Source organism: Gymnoscopelus braueri (genome assembly GCF_963280865.1).
Source record: "Gymnoscopelus braueri genome assembly, chromosome: 15".
Taxonomy (NCBI): Eukaryota; Metazoa; Chordata; class Actinopteri; order Myctophiformes; family Myctophidae; genus Gymnoscopelus; species Gymnoscopelus braueri.
The window spans coordinates 746,396-763,495 of NC_137620.1; the positions used below are offsets into that span (position 1 = coordinate 746,396).

The window sequence follows — 17,100 nt, forward strand, 5'->3', positions numbered from 1 at the left end:
TCCGTCCCTGATGAACCAAGCCTCTGTTTTGCTAACTACTCTAGATCACTGGTTCCCTATCCAACTACCGATAGAACCGAAACTAGTGAAAGTAGCCGATCTACAAGCTCAGAAACATGTTGCTATCTGAAAAGTTGTGAGCTTGTAGATCGGCTATTTTCACAATGAAGTATGTCATACATTGAAAAAACATACTCTCAAATAAGCATTTCATGTTATCTTTAACAATTGCACATGCATTAAATGATACAATCATGTCTTTTGCAATGCAATTTAAATTAAGTCTGTATTAAGTGAGGCTTGAACTGGATACCTTGCGGTTGTAAGGCAGGTGCTTTAGCGAGAAGCCATTGGACCAACAGACCTGAACCGGTGAAAAAGGAGCTCACACAGATGACACAGTTTCACGCAAATTGCTCAGAAATCCTGGGTTTAAGTGTTTTTCAAACTGCTCAATATGGCGGAAAATCGAAGGGCGGAACTTACTGGTCAAAGTCATAGATGTGTTCCTCATAAGTCAAGGCACAAGTGTAAGCAAGTTTCATGGCTGTCGGCCAAATGAGGCATGACTCATGCCTGTTTAAAGTTTGCATTTTAAAAAAATTGCTATAGCGCCCCCCTTTAGCAAATTGGAGTAAGATTTGGTTTCAGTGATATTTTAAAAAAAAATTGAGTCTGCGTGTTAGGGGCAGATGAATAATTGTCATAAAACTGCAAAATTCATTGGCTCATAAAAGCTTCATTTCATCAACGTTTTGTCAGCATAGGTCCAAAGTTCATGAGTAAAAAAAGGTTTTGTGCAGATTGCTCAAAAATCCCAGGAGGAGATAGATTTTAACTGCTTTTCATATAATTCAAAATGGTGGGAGATCTAAAGGTCAGAGGTCAAAAGTCAGAGTGTGAAAGTTGTTCATCATGAGTAGACGCATGTGTGTATCGAAGTTTTATGGCTCTAGGTCAAACAGGGCATGAGTTGTACCTGTTCAAAGTTGGCACCTTCAATTGAGTGCTATAGCGCCACCTTTTGACGAAAGATTGTGAGATAAATTTCTTGATAGTTTTTCATGACCATCTACCATATGGCCGAGTTTCGTAAAAAGCGTATGCACGGTTAAGCCAGAACTGCCAAAAACGGCAGAAGAATAATGCCAATATCAAAACGGAGCCATGCTTGAAGCCTGGCCCCGTAAATAATGCCAATATCAAAACAGGGTCATGCTTGCATGCCTGGCCCGTAATTATACATGAATAAAAATGCTATTCTAAGCCTTTATCGTTTTTGAACAAAGAATTATTATCAAATTGATTATGGATACCTCATTATGCTCATCATTATTGTAGAAACCAAACGGTAATTTAGATGTCATGATGCAGGGACCCTAATGTGTTTTTTTTATTTTTATTGATTTGATATAAAGGAGTAGTTCGCCCAAAACAAAATCTTATTTTCTATCAATTACACACCCCATGAAGCCTTGAATTCATTGAGATGTTTTTGTTTTTGTCGCATTCTTAAACCAATAATTTGATGACCGGCGGAAAGATGCTAATGTCTCCGGTAGGAGACTAAAAGTTGACACTTTGAGTCTCCTACCGGAGCTGCTGCCGGTTATCAAATTATTGGCTTAGGAGACTAAAAGTTGACACTTTGAGTCTCCTACCGGAGCTGCTGCCGGTTATCAAATTATTGGCTTAGGAATGCGACAAAAACGAAAACATCTCCATGAATTCAAGTCTCCATGGGGTGTGTAATCAATAGAAAAAAAGTCATTTTGGGGGTGAACTATCCCTTTAACTAATCTGGATATATATATATGTTACAGGGAAATTGGCATTCCAGGGAAATTGAAAAAGGAGCCCTTGTTTTTACTACCCACCCAGGCAATTCTGTAGAACCAACGCTAGAGGGCAATGAAGCCACACACATGCACATGTGTGTGTGCATGTGTGCGCATGCACACATGCACACGTATGTGTGCGCACGCATGTGCGTGTGTGCACACACACATGCACATTGCACACGCACACACGCACACATGTGTGTCGTCATGGATAGTAACCCATATAAAGATCTATTCTCCCCCTATCGGGTTACAACTCGGACGGCGCTGATTCGACTAGCAGAGCTTCGGCCGGTCGGCGCGGGCACTCGTGCCTGGAGGCGCTCGGGCGCGTCTCCTTGGCCTCAAGCTCTGCTGAGTCGGCGCGCCTCCGTCATGGACAATGACTATTATCACGTGTGCGTGTGAACGCGTGTTCAGCATTCCCCTAGCGTAGCTTCCTGGTTGCTGTGTGGGGGGGAACAACAAAAGCCAGGTCCGCGCGTTGCATCAAAGCCTCCTCCTCCTCCTCCTCGCGCCGCCTCGTATCAAAGCCCCGCCTAGCGCCTCCTCCTCCTCCTCCTCCTCGCGCCGCCTCGTTGATATAATATTGATCGATCTAACTTAATAGAACTAATAAATCTACATCTGTAATCTGAACATGTTGATATAATATTGATCTAACTTATTAAATCTACATCTAATCGGGGGCACGGTGGCGCAGTCGGTAGCGCTGTCGCCTCACAGCTAGAAGGTCCTGGGTTCGATTCCCGCCGGGGACGCTGGGGGCGTGTCTTCTCCTCCGCGTCATCAGCGCCCATACCCTAGGTGGGGTTGGCGAAAGGGCCTACTCTGTGTGGAGTTTGCATGTTCTCCCTGTGTCTCCTAGGGTAGTTAATACCCACAAAAACATGTAGTAATCCTGGTCGCTATACCGCCTACCCCATGACAGCCGGGGCGCCTGATGGAGGGGAAGGGAACTGGTTGGAATAACGTGTTCCTTCCACGCGCTACGTCCTACCGGGGAAACTCTCCCCTGTCAGGTGACAAGAAGGTCAGTTGGCTCTCATGTATTGAAGGAAGCATGAGCTCGGCCCTGGCCTCCCTGGCTGTGGGGGACTGCTGTAGCGCTGGTGTAGGGCTGGTGTAGCGCCCAGGATCACTTAGGAAATTGGCACCAGGTGAAAAGAAAATGGGTTACAAAAATCGCGGGATAAAAAAATATATAAAAAAAAATCTACATCTAATCTAAACATGTTGATATAATATTGATCTAACTAAATCTCTGTAATCACAGCTGCTGACCTGGTGCTTTGTCCTGTGGCTCAAAGTTTCACTCAATATTTCATTTCAACACCAAAGAGACATTCAGTGTGTGCGGTTTTTCAATAGCTCACAAGCTTGTAGATCTGCTATTTTCTAATAACCAGAGTACTATAGGGTTTAAGTGGTTAAACTGTTCCTTGTTTTGCTGGGAACTCCTGGGGGTCCCCAGGCTGCACTTTAAGAACCGCTGCCACACACACACACACACACACACACACACACACACACACAGGTTTGTATTAATATCACTATACTTGTGAGGACATCAACATTTTAGGACCTCTAAATGTCTAATCCTAATCATAACCCCAACATGAATATTTCTCTAATTGTAAACCTATCTCTAAACATCTATTTTGAACCATAAAACAACCATTTTTCCTGTGAGGTCCAGGGACATGGTTCCTCACAACGTCTATTTCTCATATTCTACTATACTTGTGGGGACATTTAGTCCTCGCAGTAGTAATGCAAAATCAACGAAACATGCCATTTTTGACAATATTTGGTCTCACCAAGCAGCTTCATATGGTGTGCTGCTGGTCCTTGTCCTCAGTGACTTCTAAACACGCACGCACGCACGCACGCACGCACGCACGCACGCACGCACGCACGCACGCACGCACGCACGCACGCACGCACGCACGCACGCACGCACGCACACACACACACACACACACACACACACACACACACACAGAGTGTCAGAAAGATCAATGCTTTGATACCATGTAGGCCAAGGCCAGTGGTTCTCTGCTTCTCAAAGTGGGGTCCGGGGACCCCCAGGGGTCCCTGCGGGGGTTCCAGGAGGTCCCCGGCAAAATAAGTTAATACGAGCGCTCGGTGGCACAGTGGTAAAGGAGCTGCCCACCACCACGAAGGTTGTGGGTTCAAATCTAACGTGGTGCATCCGGCTTTGTCGATCGTCTTATATGAACACAATTGGCCCGTGTTTGGGGGAGAGAAGCCGAGCGAGCGAGGAGGGTGATAATTGGCATTGCATGTACTCCTACGGGCTGGGGGCGGAGCCTGTCAGCAGGGAGTGTTGGGCGGGAGGAGTAGGACGAAGGCTCTCTACGTCCTCCCGGTGGGGGCTCCTCACTGGTAGGGGATTCAGTAGGATTCAACAGCAGTGACAACACAGAAATGTGTGTGGGGAGAAATCAATTGACATAACGACTACATTGGGGAGAAAAGGGGTAGGGAGCCATTATAATATATAACAATATACATTGTAATAATAATAAAAACAATACTATAAAAACAACAGCAGTGACAACACAGAAATGTGTGTGGGGAGGAATCAATTGACATAATGACTAAATTGCGGAGAAAAGGGGTAGGGAGCCATTATAATATATAACAATATACATTGTAATAATAATAAACAATATCGTCACCTTGCTAAACTAATGGCTTAAGTCATTTTTTGAGGAAATTTATATTTTTGCCTAAGTCAGCTCCTCATGACACTGGCCACCTCTGGAAAATCGCCCATCTCCTAATTGAAAAGGATCATGCTGTTCACTCCCCTTTTAGTATAATGGCCTAACTCCTATAGTGTGACTTAGGCCAAAATAGGCACATTTTTGTGGCCTAAATCAGTAAATAATTTGGCCTAAGTCACAAAACCATGTGACTTAGGCCAAATTATTTACTGATTTAGGCCATTTAATTTTTTTTTTGGCCTAAGTCAGATTTAATCATATTTAAACCTATTTAAATCTCTTATGTTACATAACTCACAGAACGTGTTATTTCTATTTAAATAGTCATAATTTGTTATAAACATTTTGGGTGAAATGATTAAGAAATATCATATAGTTTTGTTTTGGATCAGTTTTTATTTTTCCTGAAAAACTTTTAAAAAATGACATAGGCCATTAGTTTAGCAAGGCGACGATATTATACATTACTATATATTAATCAATATTATATTATAATTATCAATATAAAAAAATAATATATTACTTTAATTATATTATATATTACTATATATTAACTACTTATATACTATATTAATTATTACAATATAATATCACATACTATATATAAATATACAATACAATAATATCATACAATAATACATGTAAAAAATATCATAAAACATACATAAATATATAAATATATACAGCGGGCCAGAGAGTTATGAGCAGGCGCACTAGGGTTTCAAACGCTAAACGCACGCGCAGTAGCATTTTAAATGTGGAAGTGTTGCTGTCCCAGATTTGACCACCAGGCGACGGCCGCTGCACTGTTCTACCCGTGGTTCTGGGGCCTTGCATAAATCCAGTGGTGGAAAAAGTACAAACAATTTGTACTCAAGTAAAAGTATCAATACTGCAATGTAGACATACTCCACTCATGCTTGCAGCTGTGTGCTTCATGCAGGACCCGAATTATACTTTAGTACCCTGACCACAAGTAAAAGTCTGGAATTCAAAATGTACTTGAGTAAAAGTACAGTTGTATTGGCATAAAAATGTATTTAAAGTACCAAAAGTAAAAGTACTCATTTATATGGAGAATGTCCCATTTGAAGTTTTCAAAAAAAATACATATTTTGAAAATAGCAGATCTACAAGCTCACACTGCGTCGCATCGTAATGCACTCTGAGCTTGTAGATCTGCTATTTTCAAATGGCCAAAATATGAAGGGCTGAAGTGGATAATGTGTGTTTTGTAATAATAATCAAAATCTACAAACTAACTAGACTCAAGTTTTCAAATATTTGTAGTGGAGTAAAAGTACAATATTTGCCTCTGAGATGTACTGGAGTAGAAGTAAAAGTACAGAAAATTGGAAATATTCCAATAAAGTAAAAAAAATACCTCAAAACTGTACTTAAGTACAGTACTTGGGTAAATGTACTCAGTTACTTTACACCACTGCATAAATCCCATCTCTAATGGTGTGTGTTGCTAGGGGGACGCATTAGTGGTTACACACAAGCGGAAGTAGATTGTGTGTCTCAGCCAAGAGAAGTGTGAGGTATGTTTACATTGTGACTGAGTGTGTTCATGTTGTCGTGTACATTGTACACAGTGTTTGTTTATTACGTTTATGGTGATTGTACAATGTGTGTTTACTGAAACAACACTAGCCATGGTTCACATGACGCTCGTCTGTCACAAGCGTCATGGAACCACTTGTTCCTGGTTTGTGAATGTTCTACATTTACAACCGGTACATCTACATAAACGTTCACATTTCAAAGTTCTGAGCCCACGGCCATAGATGTTACAAGTTAAAACGCCACGGTCTAAGTACCCGTATCTTCAATTGTTCAATAAAAAGCATTTTAATCCGATTGGCGGCCATTTTCTCAGATTGGTTTTTGTATTTTCTCTATGCTTTCAAACATAGGGATGACCCCCTTTCAACTACGTGACCCTATCGGTTGGGAGGTGTACTGCACTCTGATACATTATTAACCCTATGAAACAATGGCCGCCGATAGGAGTAAAAAGCGTTTTATTGAACAATACAGAAGATACGGGTACTTAGACCTGGCTGTTTTAACATGGTACATCCGTGGCCGTGGAGTCAGCACTTTATATTTGAGATATGAACGTTAACGTAGACGTACGGGTTGTAAATGGAGACAGAACAAGTAGCGCCATGACTGTCCTGTTATGACAGTCCTGTTTCAGGGCTAATAATACACATGCCAGTATTTGAGTGTGTGTGTGACACACACACACACACACACACACACACACACACACACACACACACACACACACACTCTGGTGGAAAAAGTACTACATTTCTTTACTTAAGTAAAAGTATAAATACTGCAATGTAATACTCTGTTGCAAGTAAAAGTCCGAAATTCAAAATGTATAGGTGTATATTTTCACACATCTGTGGAACCGAGTCAAACTAAATGTAATGCCTCATCTCCTACATTCAAAGTGGTTGTCAGGGTGGGGGGTCCCCAGTTCAAATATTATTATTTTGGGGGGTCCCCAGTTCAAATATGATGATTTTTTGTCCCCAGTTCAACTGTTCAGCCTGAACAATTTGGGAACCCTTGGTCTAATGGAATACAACCACCTTAAAGTCTATTAATCATTATGTGTATTGACTGTATTCCTGAACAAGTGATCTCTACATACAAGCAGAGCAACAACCTTTAATCACATTTTAAACAAAATAACTTTTTTTTTACATTCATCCCAAAGGTTTTATGAAAGGTTTTTTAAGTGAAAGCTAAATATTGGTGCTATTTGTTTCAAAAGCTTTATTCCAAGCTAACCTTTCTTAGAGTTGCATAATATACAACTGTTCCTGACAGAAAATGCACAATTCTAAAGTGTTTGTAAGCTGGTTCTGTTCAGTTGTGATGCAACTGCAATCTCTGTTTACACGTGTCTTTATTCCCTTTTAATGTTTAAAAAAAAAAAAAAAACATGTGTTAGTTTTGATTATGTTCCACTTTTGCTTTGGAAATGTAAACATATGTTTTCTTATGCCATTGATGTCCCATTAATAGAAGATACATACGGACAGAGACAATGTTTACCAGCATGAACAGTGGCTGCTTTAGCTTTGAGAAGGGGGAGAGAGAGAGAGAGGAGGAAACCCATTCCTCTCGCTCTCTCTCTCTCTCTGGGAGGCGAGTAGCGTTAGTACCGCTAGTTTTGCATCTTGGCCAGTCCTCCAGTCACTTGTGCCGCTTTAATCATTTCACTCCCATTCGGTAGTCCGCGGGTTCAAATCTCACTGCGGACAATTGATTTTCCACCATCCAACGCTACCTTTTGCGGACAATAAATGAATCAGACCATTCATATCGGTGTTATCAGGACCTACTGACCTACCGACGAAGACGACTTAAAAAGTTCAGTTTCGGTTTCGGACCATGACGGAGGCGCGCCGTTTTAGGTTTAGGTATAATTTTACTGAGGTTGGGGTTACGAATAAGGTTCGGTTTAGGTATAATTTTACTGAGGTTAGGGTTAGGAATAAGGTTAGGTTTAGGTATAATTTTACTGAGGTTAGGGTTAGGAATAAGTTTAGGTTTAGGTATAATTTTACTGAGGTTAGGAATAACGTTTGGAATAAGGCATTTCACTGAGGATAAGGTTAGGTTAGGCATAAAAAACGCTATGAAGAAGTTGTTCAACAAGGCAGAACTGTCAATCACAGCGACTACTGGCCAATCACAGCACGTCCTTACCGGGTCTTGTTCAAACTAGCGGTAGTAACGCCATTTGCCTCTTGGAGGAGGACTTAAAACAGACGGCTATTTTTCCGTCACCAATATCAAAGGTTTCATAGCATGATTTTAATAAAAAATGAATAGATTCGGGGCTGTTTTGAAAAAATATATTATTCTTATTGTGTTTTCTAGATCCAGAGCTATTCGTGATACATTTGGCCCCAGGCCAAACAACACCCATCCTACAGTGTGTGAAGAACAGAGTTGTAGCAGTGATGCAGACCACCATGCTGAAACCAGTGATCAAGTTACACAGAATAGGTATGTTTTATTTAGATGTGCCGATGCCATTTTTTCCTTACCAATAACCATAACCGATAACCATAACTTGCTTATCGGTCGATGTGTTAGGGTTAGATACAGAGTACCGAATTGATAACAGTGTGTAATTTAAATATTTCTAAAACAGTGGTTCTAAAAGGGTGGTCCAGGGACTCTCTGGGTTCCTTGAGAGGGTTCCAAATGGACCCTTACAGGTCTCAGAGTTATTGGGGTCCTTGACATTAAAAGGTTTGAGAACAACTGATCTTGGAATCAATAAGAAATACAAAATAAAACAGCAGAGAAACATCAACTGAAGCATTCAAAATTCACTGACAGCAGTGAGAAAGGAGCACACAAAGAGGATTTTTCTTCCTTTTTTTAATGAAGCCATGCCCTTTACAATATTATTTGGCTAATGAAGGCTTGATTTTTTTACGTGTTTAGAACGTTTCACACAAATTGCTCAAAACTCCGGGCAGAAAAACTGGTTTAAGTGCTCAAAACTGCTCAAAATGGCAGAAGATCTTAGTTCTTAGATCTACTGGTTGAAGAGACAGATGTGTTCCTCATGAGTCAAGGCACATGTGTAAGCGGATTTTCAAACGATTGCTATAGCGCCCTCCTTTGGCCGATTGGAGTAAGATTGGTTTCAGTGATATTTAGAGTGACCCTCTACAATGAGAGAGAGAGAATATTTTTGTTCCTACATCATTTGAAAAAATATATTATTTTGATTTTGATTGTGTTTTCTAGATCCAGAGCTATTCGTGATACATTTGGCCCCAGGCCAAACAACACCCATCCTACAGTGTGTGAAGAACAGAGTTGTAGCAGTGATGCAGACCACCATGCTGAAACCAGTGATCAAGTTACACAGAATAGGTATGTACTGTTTTATTTAGATGTGCCGATGCCATTTCTTCCTTACCGATACCCACAACTTGCGTATTGGTCGATACCGAGTATCGATCTGATAATCTGTCTGATAGTCTGACAGGCATCTGGACACATGTATCCACTCCAAAATGTATATCTAACACACTAATAAATAATCCCTGTGAAAATATAACATTTTATAAAGGCATACATCATGGACATGCACGCCTATTTTATTTCCAAGTGACAATGACAAGCAATTAAAATCTAACATAACCTAATTGCAATGTTAAGAGTTATGTGCTGCTTTAACAGTAATTCAGATAAGATTGCAGATCTGGCTGCATTGGCTATTTGAAAATAGCAGATCTACAAGCTCACATGCAACGTGTTGTGAGCTTAAACCTGACTCTTCAAACCTGTTAAACCAGATTATGACTGCCTTGCCTGCTATCTCTCATTAGCGTGGCGGCACGGCAGCCTGTCACTCAAGGGGAATACATACTGTACAATATTTAAGCCGTCACATTTATGCGGCGCAATATTTAAGCCGTCACATTTATCGAAGGACAGACCAAATGTACCCTAGGATTGGCTGTACAGGATCGCTTGATAAATATCACTTGGACTGTGGCGTAAGGTCATTCCTGGGCTCAAAAGTAAGATGGTTTGTTCTCTCCATTGATAGATGAGGGCCAAGATATTTCTAAATCCAATGTGAGTAGTGCACTTGCTTTGCACAGAGCATGGTAATTTAAAAAGTAATTTACTGACTTAGTACATAAGTGACTGGCTAATTTACTATTTCCTTAGTAGTGAGGGAGATATGTGAAAAAGTTGTTTACTTTTGGCAGAAAGTGTTAAAGGGGAAGACCACTCATTTTCAACATTGAACCATGTCTTTAATACACCTTAGAGCTGTTGTGAAAAAAGTCCCCCCCCCCCTTCTGTGTTGCCTAGAAAAGGATAATTAAATGAGGTCATGTGATCGGTGACATACGCAGGGTGTACTTTTGTCTCCGCCTCCTCAGCTGCTGCTTGGGCAACTTGAGTGCATGTTGAGCAGCTAAATTCAAACTGTGTGCGAAACATTTCACATGCACCAACTTGATCATCTCTGTTGCGACTGTCATGTTGGAAGCATTGTCTGTCACTATCCTGTAGTAAATCCACAACGTTTTTCCCAGAGTGGCTTTCAAAAAAGGCTCTGGTCTGCAGGACATGTGAAATCATATCCCATTCTGGAGAAATGTGGTGGCATGTGACAGTTACATATGATTTGGTTGCTCGCGATGTCCAGGCATCACATGTAATGTCAACTCAGGTTGCAGAAGAGTTGTGTCTGTGCCTTTTTGCTTTGGGAACTGCAGTTTCTGTAATCCAACGATGAGTTGGTATTTGGTAGTGTGGCTCACGCTCATTTAGCAGCTGCCTGAAGCCTGCATTCTCAACATCACTGTATGGTCTAGGTCTTTATTTATAAAACTTAACAGTGCTTGTGTGATCTTCTGAGACCATTGGGATGCTGTGGGGAATTTTGCCTTGAAAGCTTCATTAAGGGTTAGTTGAGAGCCAGACACACGTGGGCCCGGTGTTGCACTGCTCGTACCTGCCTGCGGTTCTTCAGAAAGAACAGTCTTTGCAGGTGATCATGGAGGTTAGTCGTGTTGCTGCAATAATTGCTTTTTTTATTGCACAGCTTGCATACTGTTTGACTGTCCAAATCCCGACTTCCTGTTTTTTGCAGAAATCCAAAATGCTTCCATATAGTTAGTGGATAAACTTGCTCCGACTCCTCCTCCATGTTGCTGCTGGTGTGTAACCTGATCTGACTCTGACATGCGCTGTAGGATCATGTTGTGTAGACTGGTCATTGATGCCACCTCGTGGCTTTATGTGTTTATTTGTCAAAACCGCGTCACCCACATAATTCATGCCGTATCGATATAGCAATCTCTGTATCGATACACATATCGTCGGGCGGGAGTATATATCGATTTATTGCTGTATCGATTAATTGAATACACCCCTAACCCCAAGAGGGTGGCAGGTCATCTGTTGGCATGTTGTCCATAGGCTGCCCTGGCGCGTCTGATATCTGGTCTAGAGGGGCGGGTTCAAAATCTCCGGAGAGAGAATCCGTGGGCTCCCATTGCTTCACCAATCTGTGCGCCCGCCCCCGCGCCCCTCCTCCTCCCCCAATGTGCAGCATTGAGAGCCTTGACGTCACAACATTTGGAGCGATGCCCACTGCACTCTGGTTGGTTGGGGAAATGAAAGGTTGACTCCCACTTCCTATGCCAGGAACGTCAACAGGCTGGTCCAGGCTCTTATTTTCGAGCAAAACGCGAAGGAAAATAAAAGCCTGGAGATCGAGGCTATGGTGTCTATGACCTGGACATCCTCAGCTTCAGTTGTGCGCATGATGAAACTTGAGTAGTAGCCAGACCATGTCTTATGCATAGTAGTAAATTTCAAAGTGATGAGGTGTCAAAGATTGGAATACGAAACCTAATGAACCAATAATGTTGGTGGCCATCTTTAATTGTCATTTTACGACCGGATCGTATGGGAAAAGTGCTTGGATCGGGCAAAGTTTTACATCAGCATACTTCAAAGATTCCATGTGCAAATTGTCACACTTTCTGGTGGAAGCCTATATTTGTTACATATCTCCCCCACTATAGTGTCTGTTATTGTTGGAGTTGACTTAGTACATCCTGAATTAATGTGAATTAAAATGTATTTTTTCCAGACAAGTCCATGGATTCCAGACTGCAGATGAAGGTGAACTCTCCAGACACAGCCAGGACCGTTTCTACGAAACAGAAGGAACCTGTAGACCACCAGGACCTCGGTTAGTTTCATGCTCTCTCTGTGTCTTTGCTTTATTCTGTTGTCCCTCGTCTTTACTTCTAATGTAAAACTAGAGAATAATATTGATGATTATTTTGTGTCTCTCCTGAAAAAGTCAAAACCATGTGTCAAGGATGCAGATACATTGCTATATTTCAAAGTAAAACTGACTTTTGTTTTAATGAAGGCTCTGAATTTAAAGGCTGATTAATGTATAAAGCTCCTATCTTTTTTTTTTGTTTTTCTTATTTTCTTTTATCTCAGATACCTCTCCTGCCTTGTCCTCAGTTAAAACAAGGGGTTTCTGCTGTGACCAGTGTGGACAACGCTTCACTTCATATTATTACCTCAAAGTACACCTGCAAATTCACACAGATCAGGAACCTTACTGTTGTGAACAATGCGGAAAAACCTTCACTATAAAATCTAGCCTGTTAGCACACAAGAGAATTCACGCTGGAGTGAAGCCATTCAGCTGTGAATTATGTGAGAAGTGTTTTACTCAGTCTGGAAGCTTGAAAAAACATATGCGTACCCATACTGGAGAGAAGCCTTACTGCTGTGACCAGTGTGGTAAAAGGTTTGGTGAAAAGGGTAGTTTAAGATTACACCAGAGAATTCACAGTGGAGAGAGGCCTTACTACTGTGACCAATGTGGGTCAAGGTTCCCTAGACGGCAGCACCTCATAACACACCAGCGAATGCACACCGGAGAGAAACCTTATGGCTGTGACCAGTGTGGTGAAAGGTTTACCCAAAAGTCTAATCTCAAAACACACCAGAGAATGCACACTGGAGAAAAGCCTTTCTGTTGTGACCAATGTGGTAAAAGCTACAGACAACGCACTCACCTAGTGACACATAAGAAAATTCACACTGGAGACAAATGTTACAGCTGTGACCAATGTGGAAGAAAGTTCAATGACATGCGTTATTTCCAAATCCACCAGAGAACTCACACTGGAGAGAAGCCTTACAGCTGTGTCACGTGTTGGAAAATGTTCAGTACACAGTCTTATCTCATAATACACCAAAGATTTCACACTGGAGAGAAGCCTTACTGCTGTGACCAGTGTGAGAAAAGCTACCATACACAGACTGGGCTAAAAGTCCACCAAAGAAGTCACACAGGAGAGAAGCCTTACTGCTGTGATTTTTGTGGGTCAAGGTTCAGTACAATGGCTGCTCTCAAATCACACAAAACAATGCACAGTGTAGAGAAGCCTTACTCATGTGACCTGTGTGAGAAAAAGTTCGCTCTGAAGACTCATCTACAATCACACCAGAAATTTCACACTGGAGAGAGGCCTCACGGCTGTGACCAGTGTGGAAAAAGGTTCACTCTAAAGGCGGATCTCAAAAAACACCACAGAGTTCACACTGGAGAGAAGCCTTACTGCTGTGTCCAGTGTGGGCAAAGGTCCTCTACACTGTCTTCTCACATAATGCACCAGAGAATTCACACCGGACAGAAACCTTACAACTGTGATCAGTGTGGGAAAATGTTCCGCAGATCGGAACACCTCAAACAACACGAGGTAACTCACACTGGAGAGAAGCCTTACTGCTGTGACCAGTGTGGGGGAAAGTTCAATAGATTGGATAATTTCAAGAAACACCAGAGAATTCACTCTGGAGAGAAACCTTGTGACCCACCCAGTACCATCTCTTTTGAACAGGAGGAACCTGAAGACCTCCAGGACCTCGGTAAGTTGCATTGGCCCTAATTTATAAACCTTGCGCAGACCATTAAAGAGGTGTACGCTGATCTAACTGCAATCTGTTGTCAGTTTGACGTGCGCGTGCTGTACCCAGCGCTTAAATCTCCTGTCAGGTCTCTAGGTTGTGTTCTCGTAAATCATTGTCATCGTAGACATGCAGTGCAGCATTGTCTGTCAATCTGACAGGAATCTAAACATACCGTCATGCAGAAGCCACGTATTATTCACTTAAAATGATGTCAATCAACTTTACAGAAAAACAAGTCTAAAGTCGCTTACAATAAGTAGACCTGGCAACACTGGCGTCAGCCTGTCTTCAGATTGCTGATAGTCATGGTAATCAATTAACTACTATAAATGAATCCATTTAGGTGATAAATAGACTGACCACAGTCGGTTTCCTGGCATTCCTGGCACTTAATAAACCATAGACCGCCCCCTGTTATGTATGTAAACATTTGTATGTAAACCTATTGGTGTCATTATTATTGATAAATTGGTCAGAGGGTTATTAAAAAGTCTTAAAAGAGTATTAAGTTTAAATTTTATTATGTGTGAACCACGCCATGCTACTCATACTCATACACTACTCACCGAACCCATGATCTTGTTGTCCGAAGGCAAGAGCTCTACCGACTGAGCTACCCGGACACGAAAAAAATGAATTGGTCCCCAATATAATGTTGTTTATTCTTTTCTCGTCTCTTTGATCTCTAAGGGAGCTACATTCATGTATGTTCAAATGTTCTGGAAATTAAACAAAATTTGCCAAATTTGAGAACTGTTTTTGTAAAAATGTCACGTCAATTATCTTATCATCTATCTAAATTTCTAATTCAAAGAACAATATAATATATTCCATATAGAACAGGTGTGTGATTGTGAGAGAGAGAGAGTGGATCTAGGGCAGGGGATGAGAGATTGATTGCATTGTATAGAATAAAGATTAAACATCTAACATACTGTACATTCTATGCACTATACGTTGGAAAGTCAGAAACTCAGAAGGGACAAAGAATCCAAAGATACAAAGTTCATAATAATAATATGAAAAAGTTAGGCCTAAATTATACTTCACAGAGATGGAGAGGAACTAAGAACAACAGCACTATGTGAAAGGGGGAAGAATAATAGAGACGGAACAGAGAGATTTGTCAGAGAAGAGTAAAGAAAAGTAGATATGTTTGCACCAATATTTATTGCACTGGTCTTTTGTTTTTTTTACAAAGCGGGATTCCCTTCAAATTAGTTATTTATACGTTTTAAGTCCGATTTAAGTTTGTGTCTCACCGAATATAACAATCAACAACGTGTCGGCGTTTCGGTGTGCAACGCTGCCGTTCAAGGAAGTATAAATGCACATAGCCAGCGGAGAGGGAAGGGGGGCTCACGTCCTTTCTTAAAAACATGCTTCAGAGACGCAGAGCACCGACCGCTCAGCACCTCTGCTCATAACTAAGTGGTCTAAAATCATGGTTGTCATGGTTTGTTTTGGCCTCTCTCCCTCTCTTTTTACAGAAAAGCAAGGTCCGGAGCGACAGTGCAATAAAAAGGAGCCTACCAACACCCGGAAGGGTGTGGGGATCCGGGGCCGGGTATTACCCTCTCTCTCCGAGCGGCAGCAGGTGGCTTTGCTCATGAAAACGACAGCTGAAGAGTCCGTCAACAGTCCAGGTAGGTGCTTGTAATGGAGGCCACGTCTCCATTGTATCTCCATTGTCTTGTATAGTGTTATTTATTGATAATGTATTGTGTAGCTGCCATTTGATTATGGTATTTGTATTCCTCTATCTGAACGGCTCACGTGTCATCACGTCTGGATTTAGCGATTAAAAAAAATAAAAACAGTTTAAATGGTCTAACTCCACAATTCATTACCACATACCAAATAGACTTTTTACATGTTTTCAGCCATTGATATATTTTGAAGACCTGTTTGTTTAGAAACAAATCGTTCAATTTCCATTACAGTGTCTTTAACGTCTGACCCTGGTATTAATTTCATGCATGTTAACATGTCCTGTCTTTGCCATTACATTTGTTCAACTGTCTCACAGGCTCCGATAAGCAGCTTGTCATCGGATGTGTGATGTCCAACTACCAGGATCCTCTGGACATCAAGGAGGAAGAACCTGTGTGAACTTTCTGCTTACATTGACCATAGTTTGAAGTTTCATTCAGAGCTGCTGAGTTTGGAGTTTGATAATTAACCTTTAGTTGAGTTTTTAAAATGCTGATTCATAGAAATGCCTGGTTCTTCATAAATAAGTATTTGATATTGAAAAAACCTATTAATTGTGAATCATGTAATCATTTTACGTTTCCTTTTATGCCTTTGTATTTTCTATCATGAAAGATGTGTTTAAAGTAACATTCGGTGCATATTCAGCACATAATGACATTTCATTTCAATTATATTATTGTTGTATCAGTTGTGGGTTACACTGCAGTATAATAAAAATAAAAATAAATCAAAAGTATGTCATAAATAAAATCTTTTTGTTTTAGATCATTTCCATTAATAAATCAAATAAAAAAGTTAAAGTAAGAAATAGTGAAAATAGCAGATCCATAAGCTTGCTTTGCAACCAGTTGTGAGTTTTTAGATCTGCTTTTTGCACTAGTTTGGGTCCCGGGCAAACTAATTTCCATTTCGGGAAAAGGTTTGGAAACCACTGCTCTACACACTGTATTCCCTAATGCACCTAATGCACCTTTAACTCTTGAGTGTGTACAAATGGACCCATAATGGTTTATTTGGTTCCATTTGTACACACTCAGAGTTACAAATCTGTAAAAAGAAATGGTTGTTTTCATTATATTCTAGTTTGTCATAAATTGTATAATAAATTAGTTATTATTAACATTACGTTGTCCTCTATATTCCATGAACCCTAGCATCCCTATTCTGGGCATGTCATAATAAACTAGCATTCTATGAAAATAGGCAAACATTTGGGAAAAAATTGCCAATCTACAAGCTCACAGCATGTCACATTGTGACGTGTT

At 40.9% G+C, this 17,100-nt stretch overlaps 1 protein-coding gene across 1 annotated transcript; it reads left to right on the plus strand.

Moving 5' to 3' along the window:
* The first annotated feature begins 6,121 nt into the window (after positions 1 to 6,121).
* On the plus strand, positions 6,122 to 16,279 carry LOC308101206 (uncharacterized protein). The gene is made up of 7 exons (XM_080450590.1): positions 6,122 to 6,138; positions 8,507 to 8,635; positions 9,392 to 9,520; positions 12,270 to 12,371; positions 12,635 to 14,077; positions 15,610 to 15,765; positions 16,149 to 16,279. Exons 2-7 carry the CDS (start codon positions 8,590 to 8,592, stop codon positions 16,229 to 16,231), a joined length of 1,959 nt encoding a protein of 652 aa, XP_080306716.1. The 5' UTR covers positions 6,122 to 6,138; positions 8,507 to 8,589; the 3' UTR covers positions 16,232 to 16,279.
* The last annotated feature ends 821 nt before the right edge of the window (positions 16,280 to 17,100 follow it).